Consider the following 9,270-nt stretch of genomic DNA (forward strand, 5'->3'; position numbering starts at 1 on the left):
GGCTTTGTCCCAAATGGCATTCTATTCCGTTTATAGTGCACACTTTTTTTTTTTACCATTGCCCGTAGGGCTCCCATTGGGCTCTGCTCAAAAGTAGTGTACTATATTGGGAATAGAGTGCTATTTGTTACACAGCCCTAGAACACATAGAAGCCAATGAGAAGCGCTGGCTGGCTGTGTTACGTTCCAATGCACACGAAAATATAAAGAGGCCTGTTTGATGACTCCGGAGTCAATGGTGCTTTCATGATATAGTGGGCGACATGGATAAAGTCAAGCCACATGGCAACTGGTACAAGTACAATTTGGCTACATGACGGAACATAGTTCAACTCTTGAGGTGGAGTGAGGTCGTTTGACTCGTGTGCCATCTGTTGATTGGCCCAAGTAATTAGGAAACTATTTGTTTGGGAACCATTTTGTCTAACAGCCATTGGGATGGTGAAGCAATGCAACGATGTTAGACTCTTAGTATGCAGTGAGCTCTAACAGTATTGGGTCAGTGGCAAATGTTTAGTTGTTTTGGCTCTGTACTAGAGCACTTTAGATTTGAAATTATACAATGACTATGAGGTTAAAGTGCAGACTGTCAGCTTAAAATTGTGGGTATTTTCATTCACATTATGAGACGAAAATTATTGTGTATTAAAGTAGTACAAATGTAAGTATTTGGTCCCATATTCCTAGCACGCAATGATTACATCAATCTTGTGACTCTACAAACTTGTTGGATGCATTTGCTGTTTGTTTTGGTTGTGTTTCAGATTATTTTGAGCCTGATAGAAATGAATGGTAAATAATGTATTGTGTCATTTTGGAGTCACTTTTGTTATAAATAAGAATAGAATATGTTTCTAAACACTTCTACATTAATGTGGATGATACCATGACTACAGATACCATGACTACAGATACCATGACTACAGATACCATCATTACGGATAATCCTGAATGAATTGTGAGAAAGTTACAGAAGCATAAATATCATACGCTGCTCCAAAATGCTAACCTCCCTATTATTGTAATGATGAGAGGTTAGCTTGTCTTGGAGGTATGATATAAAATGCTAACCTCCCCTGTTATTGTAATGGTGAGAGGTTAGCACGTCTTGGGGGTATGATATAAAATGCTAACCTCCCCTGTTATTGTAATGGTGAGAGGTTAGCACGTCTTGGAGGTATGATATAAAATGCTAACCTCCCCTGTTATTGTAATGGTGAGAGATTAGCATGTCTTGGGGGTATGATATAAAATGCTAACCTCCCCTGTTATTGTAATGGTGAGAGGTTAGCATATCTTGGGGGTATGATATAAAATGCTAACCTCCCCTGTTATTGTAATGGTGAGAGGTTAGCATGTCTTGGAGGTATGATATAAAATGCTAACCTCCCCTGTTATTGTAATGGTGAGAGGTTAGCATGTCTTGGGGGTATGATATAAAATGCTAACCTCCCCTGTTATTGTAATGGTGAGAGGTTAGCATGTCTTGGAGGTATGATATAAAATGCTAACCTCCCCTGTTATTGTAATGGTGAGAGGTTAGCATGTCTTGGGGGTATGATATAAAATGCTAACCTCCCCTGTTATTGTAATGATGAGAGTTAGCATGTCTTGGAGGTATGAGTTTGGTGCATCTAAAATGGGGGGTACTATGTCCAAAACGTGCTGTAATTCCAAAACGGTTCAACCTATATGGATGAAAATACCCTCAAATTACAGCTGACAGGCTGCACTTTAACCTCCTAATCATTGTACCATTTCAAAGTGCTAGAGTACAGAGCCAAAACAACAAAACAATATGTCACCAATACTTTTAGAGCTCACTGTACAGGATGTAGTCAGTGCTTCATTCTAAAGCTCAGTTCAGATACATTAGCCGACACGACAAGACAAAACTAGACAGTTTAAGAATGTTGAGTTGTAAAACAGCTGACTGAAGATCAGGCCACAGATCAAACAGAGGAGATGTGCAGTCAAGTCATCCTGCTGCTCATGGTGACATCATCCTGCTGCTCATGGTGACATCATCCTGCTGCTCATGGTGACATCATCCTGCTGCTCATGGTGACATCATCCTGCTGCTCATGGTGACATTATCCTGCTGCTCATGGTGACATCATCCTGCTGCTCATGGTGACATTATCCTGCTGCTCATGGTAATATCATCCTGCTACTCATGGTGACATCATCCTGCTGCTCATGGTGACATTATCCTGCTGCTCATGGTGACATTATCCTGCTGCTCATGGTGACATTATCCTGCTGCTCATGGTGACATTATCCTGCTGCTCATGGTGACATTATCCTGCTGCTCATGGTAATATCATCCTGCTACTCATGGTGACATCATCCTGCTGCTCATGGTAACATCATCCTGCTGCTCATGGTGACATTATCCTGCTGCTCATGGTGACATCACCATGCTACTCATGGTGACATCATCCTGCTGCTCATGGTGACATCACCATGCTACTCATGGTGACATCATCCTGCTGCTCATGGTGACATCATAGAGTCTCAGTTTATGACCACCACTACTCACCCCAGGGTCACACAGCTTCAACCAATCAATCAATCCCATCCGCCTCTACTCACCCCAGAGGTTTCTCCAGTCGACTGGCAGGCGATCCTACGATCTCTCCCAAGGTACAGAACACCTGCCCCAAGAAGTCCTGATGGGGACGGGGGGGTGGACGGGGGGGAGCGGAGGGAGGAGTGGAGAGTTCGTTGTTCATGGGGGGGGGGGGGGCGAGATTGGGGGGGGGGGACAAGGACAGCTGGTGAGGAGCTAAGCAGCGTGTTATAAGCAGTGTGTTATATGCAGAGTGTTATAAGCATGTTATAAGCAGTGTGTTATATGCAGAGTGTTATAAGCATGTTATAAGCAGTGTGTTATATGCAGAGTGTTATAAGCATGTTATAAGCAGTGTGTTATATGCAGAGTATTATAAGCATGTTATAAGCAGTATGTTATAAAACATTGAAGAGAGATAAAGTTTGGTTGGAGGAGTCAAACACGTACGTCAATGTCGGAGGGCTTCCAGGGAGAAGGAAGAGGAAGAGGAAGAAGAGGAGGAGGAGGAGGGGTACACCAGGCGGCAGCATAGACAACAACAACAACAACAACCACAACAATAACAACCACAGAGCATATCATGTAAGAGAAGGCACAAGACTCAAATAGCATACAAGACCGTCATCAAAACAAGAGAAAACACAGAGCGGGAAAGAAGAGAAGAAAAAGGGGGATAGAACGGGGAGAAAGGAAGAAAAGGGGGGAGAAAGGGGGATAGAACAGGGGAGAAAGGAAGAAAAGGGCGGAGAAAGGGGGATAGAACAGGGGAGAAAGGTAGAAAAGGGGGGAGAAAGGGGGATAGAACAGGGGAGAAAGGAAGAAAAGGGGGGAGAAAGGGGGATAGAACGGGGGAGAAAGGAAGAAAAGGGGGGAGAAAGGGGGATAGAACAGGGGAGAAAGGAAGAAAAGGGGGGAGAAAGGGGGATAGAACGGGGGAGAAAGGAAGAAAAGGGGGGAGAAAGGGGGATAGAACAGGGGAGAAAGGAAGAAAAGGCGGGAGAAAGGGGGATAGAACGGGGGAGAAAGGAAGAAAAGGGGGGAGAAAGGGGGATAGAACAGGGGAGAAAGGGTGAGAAAGGGAGAGAGATAGAGGGAACTGGGTTTTATGTAAGACGACAGTTAGTAACAGACAGTAACAGATAGAACAGGAGAGAAAGGGAGAGAGATAGAGGGAACTGGGTTTTATGTAAGACGACAGTTAGTAACAGACAGTAACAGATAGAACAGGAGAGAAAGGGAGAGAGATAGAGGGAACTGGGTTTTATGAAAGACGACAGTTAGTAACAGACAGTAACAGATAGAACAGGAGAGAAAGGGAGAGAGATAGAGGGAACTGGGTTTTATGAAAGACGACAGTTAGTAACAGACAGTAACAGATAGAACAGGAGAGAAAGGGAGAGAGATAGAGGGAACTGGGTTTTATGTAAGACGACAGTTAGTAACAGACAGTAACAGATAGAACAGGAGAGAAAGGGAGAGAGATAGAGGGAACTGACGACAAAATTGAGTACAAAACAATCAAATTTAAACATGACAAATGAAGAAATAATGAAGAATTTTCTGCTATTATGCAAACCATTGACCGCAGATATATTATCATTGTGTATGTGTGACTAATGCGTTGCTTTTCAAAGCTTTCACTGCAAAACAATATGCTCGTATTCATTCATCATTATACCTTTATACATGTGAGTACATTGCTAATACCATTGAAGTACAATAAATCATGCCTAGAATTTAAGAAAATGGGTTTCACAAGTTTTGATAATGGTATGACAACGAAAAAGCAACCTTCAGTTCATACAAAAAATGTAGGTCACACGATATAGACGGATTAGCTGATAACGTCAAGAAGGTTGCTCACGCTTCAATGGGGCAGAAGTCTGTGAGCACATGGTTCTGGATGGCCAGATGGCTACCAACAATGACAAGAAAGTGCCATGGTTCTGAATGGCCAGATACCTACCAACAATGAAAAGAAACTGCCATGGTTCTGGATGGCCAGATAGCTATCAACAATGACAAGAAACTGCCATGGTTCTGGATGGCCAGATAGCTATCAACAATGACAAGAAACTGCCATGGTTCTGGATGGCCAGATAGCTACCAACAATGACAAGAAACTGCCATGGTTCTGGATGGCCAGATAGCTACCAACAATGACAAGAAACTGCCATGATTCTGGATGGCCAGATAGCTACCAACAATGACAAGAAACTGCCATGATTCTGGATGGCCAGATAGCTACCAACAATGACAAGAAACTGCCATGGTTCTGGATGGCCAGATGTCTACCAACAATGACAAGAAACTGCCATGGTTCTGAATGGCCAGATGACTACCAACAATGACAAGAAACTGCCATGGTTCTGGATGGTCAGATAGCTATCAACAATGACAAGAAACTGCCATGGTTCTGGATGGCCAGATAGCTACCAACAATGACAAGAAACTGCCATGGTTCTGGATGGCCAGATGGCTACCAACAATGACAAGAAACTGCCATGGTTCTGGATGGCCAGATGGCTACCAACAATGACAAGAAACTGCCATGGTTCTGGATGGCCAGATAGCTACCAACAATGACAAGAAACTGCCATGGTTCTGGATGGCCAGATAGCTACCAACAATGACAAGAAACTGCCATGGTTCTGGATGGCCAGATGGCTACCAACAATGACAAGAAACTGGCATGTGGGGAATCGTAAGTGACTAGTTTAAGCTTGTTTCATCTGGTTCTTGATACTATGTCTTGTTTTGAGGTGTATTGACTGATGTCACATCAATGCTAATAAGACATCAACAAAAAATATCTACCTTAGCCAACCATTACCTGTCACAATGTATTTGAGAGACAACGAGTGCTCATTTTACAAATGTGTTTTTGTTTTAAATAAACATTGGAGACGAAATAAAGTTCACATGTTGTCAACAATCTAAGCCAACCCCGTCTGTTTTGACCCGGTTTTGTTGCTAAACAACCAACTTGTCTATGTGCTAAATGTATTATTATGAAAGCTACTCAATATCAATACATAATGTAGTATGCTATCTGTATTAAAAAAAAGTAACGATGCGTGGACAGACAGCAAGGCCACATCGTGAAACGGTGGTTAGTAAGGCACTATTATATACTATTTCCATCCAACAGTATATGTGAGCTTTGGGATGACATGGATTTTGATTAGCATAAAACCAAAATAGGGAATGGCATGCATTTCAAAATAAAAGTTTCCATTTCAAAATAAAAGTTTCCATTCATGGAGAATAGAGGATGATGGCAAAGAAAAAAGTCAAACAACAATGAGGTACCGGCAAAGAGTGATAGCTTTTTCACTTACATGCTTTGCCAGATCTGGACTCTTGGAATCAATGTCATATCTGAAATCACAAAGAAAGTCGGATTCAAGTGGTGACTGACTGGCGTTTGAACATTAACACATAGAAACACAGTGGTTTGATATCATTCCTGATGGCGTGTAGGCTAGTCTACAGTGGAACAATGATACAATGACATTTGAACAGACAGAAGGCATAGGGGCCAACAGCCACCTAAAATAAAAAAATAAATTTACCGGAGGAGGAGGGGGAGGGGAGGGAGGAGGTAGATGGAGGAGAGGAGGCTGTCCCGCTGACAGAGGTATATAAAAGAGAAATGTAAATGTCTTAGACTAATTAACATGTAGGTGTAGCACCTCTCCTTAGTCTCCCACCAAGGAGTTAAATGAAAAGGGCCCACGTGAAGTTATTAAACCTCTTGAGAGGTTCAGCAGAGCCTGGATATTTACTGTACTGAATCATCAAGTCCATGTGGGCTGCTCTCTATTCAAAGTAGTACAAATTAGGCAGTGTTTTCTCTTGCTGATGACTGGAAATGTACTGTAAAATGAATTTCATGAGGGCCTCTGTCAACTCACTGTAGAAAGACAAACAATATTATTGTCACGGCCGTTAACAGAAGACGACCAAGGTGTAGCGTGGTGAGCGTACACTTTCCTTTAATTAAACAAAATGATGCCGAACAAAACAATAAACACGACAAAAACAAACCGTGCTCTCTATTCATAAACATAAAGTCTATGTGCCCTAAACAAAAGTCAACTTCCCACCAAGACAGGTGGGAAAAACAGGCTACCTAAGTATGGTTCCCAATCAGAGACAACGATAGACAGCTGTCCCTGATTGAGAACCATGCTTGGCCAAAACATAGAAATAGAAAATCATAGAAACACAAAACATAGAATGCCCACCCCAACTCACGCCCTGACCAAACCAAAATAGAGACATAAAAAGGATCTCTAAGGTAAGGGCGTGACAAATTTTAGGCAGAGGCTATTGAGGGAATAAGGAAATTATCTTGTCTCCGTTTTCAAAGCCTCTGAATGAAGTGTCACCTCTCTGCTCTGCACTCTCATTGGGTCTTTCAAGAGACTGGGAGGAGGAGGAGGATGGAGGAGGAAGAGGAGGAGGACAATGGAGGAGGGGAAAGGAGTAGGAAAATGGAGGAGAAGGGGGGAGGAAGAGGAGGAGGTGGAGGAAGGAGGAGTAGGAGGGAGGAGGAGGATGAGGATAGAGGGAGAGGAGGGAGAGGGAGGAGGATGTAAGAGTAGGAGATGGGAGGATGGGGAGGAGGAAGAGGAGGAGGGGGACGAGGAGGAGGCAAGAGGAGGTAGGAGGAGGAGGAGGATGGAGGAGGAGGTAGGAGGAGGATGAGGAGGAGGAGGAGGATGGAGGATGGAGGGGGAGGGAGGAGGATGGGGGAGGGAGGAGGAGGAGGAGGAGGAGGAGGAGGAGGAGGAGGAGGAGGAGGAGGAGGAGGAGGAGGAGGAGGAGGAGGAGGAGGAGGAGGAGGAGGAGGAGGAGGAGGGAGGGAGGGAGGACAAGGTGGGAGGATGGACAGAGGGGGGAGAGAAGAGAAGGGAGGATGGTATAGTAGGTTGGATGGAGGAGGATAAAGAGGGAGGAAGAGAACAAAGAAGAGGAGGATAAAGGGTTGGGGCTGTGTGATACCTATGGGACACAAATGGGACTCTCTTGGCTTCAGACATGTGCTTTAAAGTGTGAAGAATGAGGTTAAACCTACATGAAATATTGAACATCCTTTTATACCCATCTATCTCCCTCCTACTCCCAACACAAGACTATCCAGACAGAGGGGGGGATATGGAAGGAGAGGGGGAGAGAAGAGGAAGAGAAGACAAGCGGGGGGAGGTAAGTAAAGAGAAGAAGGAAAGAGTAGGAGGAGGGGAGTGAAGTGGGAGAGATCACGAACGAGTGAAAGAGAGAGAGAGAGAGAGAGAGGAAAAAGAAAAAAGAGAGAAAGCAAGAGAGAAATAGGAGGATGGAAAGGAAAGGTTGTTTAGGAAAATTAGCACATCACGTGAAACTTACACACCCTCCCTGACTCCCTGCCTGGTGAATCCTCGAAGAGATCGAAGAGAAAAACTACTCACACGTCAAAGCGTAGATTCTGCTTCTCTTCAAAGAAGTAGTCCAAGATGTACTTCCTGACAAAGTCTGGATCCAGAGTGTTGTCAATCACTTCCGTTCTCCCAAACTAGAAGAGAACAGAGGGAGAGGGAAGGGGGAGAGAGAAGGGGAGAGGGCGAGGGAAGAGATGGGCAGAGTGGGAGAGAGCGAGAGAGAGAGGGAGAAGGAAGGAGAGAGAGAAAGAGAAAGAGAAAGAGGGAGAGAGTACGGAGAGAAAGAGAGATATGGAGAGAGTTGGTTTGTGAGAAAATAATCAAAAACTTTTATGCAGTTAGTAAGAAAGCAGCCAGATGTTTCATTCCTCTCCTCTCCTCTCCTCTCCTCTCCTCTCCTTTCCTCTCCTCTCCTCTCCTCTCCTCTCCTCTCCTCTCCTCTCCTCTCCTCTCCTCTCCTCACCTTTCCTTTCCTCTCCCCTCCTTTCCTCACCTTTCCTCTCCTCTCCCCTCCTCTACTCTCCTCTCCTCTCCCCTCCTCTCTTGAAGACACTACGCAGCAGATAAACATAGCGTTTGATTAGCGCAGATCAATAATGACAGTGTTGTATTGACTAACTGGATCCTACAACTCCACAGCTGCTCTGGCCTGTCTGGAAAAGTCCACTCTCTATTGGTGTCCTTACGCGACACTAGCAGGAACACTTGCCTGTACGTACGTACACGAGGGGCAAAAAAACACAAAAGTTGCCAGATTGACTTTCATTTCATTTTATTTAATGAACCATAGTTCTTAAGAACAATTGGCCAGTGTTTTCCAGGGAGTTCTAATTCAACTATATAAACTGAGAACCAAGAGGGATTGAAAAGCACGTGAGAGGATGAGGTGCTGCAACTGTAATAACACAGGTAGGTGTCCTGTGGTGCTCAAAAATACTGTGAGATGGTGTAATACTGTGTGATGGTGTAATACTGTGTGATGGTGTAATACTGTGTGATGGTGTAATACTGCCTGATGGTGTAATATTGTGTGATGGTGTAATAGTGTCTGATGGTGTAATACTGTGTGATGGTGTACTACTGTCTGATGGTGTAATACTGTGTGATGGTGTAATACTGTGTGATGGTGTAATACTGTGTGATGGTGTAATACTGTGTGATGGTGTAATACTGTGTGATGGTGTAATACTGTGTGATGGTGTAATACTGTCTGATGGTGTACTACCGTGTGATGGTGAAATATTGTGTGATGGTGTAATACCGGGTGATGGT

General features: G+C 44.0%; 1 protein-coding gene across 1 annotated transcript in view; it reads right to left on the reverse strand.

Annotated features, from left to right (window-relative positions):
- LOC129861294 (copine-5-like) overlaps nt 1-9,270 on the reverse strand; it is a 207,616-nt gene that overhangs the window by 146,565 nt on the left and 51,781 nt on the right. Inside the window, exons 6-9 of the mRNA XM_055932583.1 lie at nt 8,029-8,134; nt 5,917-5,956; nt 3,023-3,037; nt 2,596-2,672 (exon numbers count right to left, since the gene is read on the reverse strand). Coding sequence (XP_055788558.1) covers nt 2,596-2,672; nt 3,023-3,037; nt 5,917-5,956; nt 8,029-8,134 — 238 coding nt within the window. The remainder of the gene's footprint in view (nt 1-2,595; nt 2,673-3,022; nt 3,038-5,916; nt 5,957-8,028; nt 8,135-9,270) is intronic.

The sequence above is a fragment of the Salvelinus fontinalis genome, chromosome 8, assembly GCF_029448725.1.
Source record: "Salvelinus fontinalis isolate EN_2023a chromosome 8, ASM2944872v1, whole genome shotgun sequence".
NCBI classification, from domain to species: domain Eukaryota; kingdom Metazoa; phylum Chordata; class Actinopteri; order Salmoniformes; family Salmonidae; genus Salvelinus; species Salvelinus fontinalis.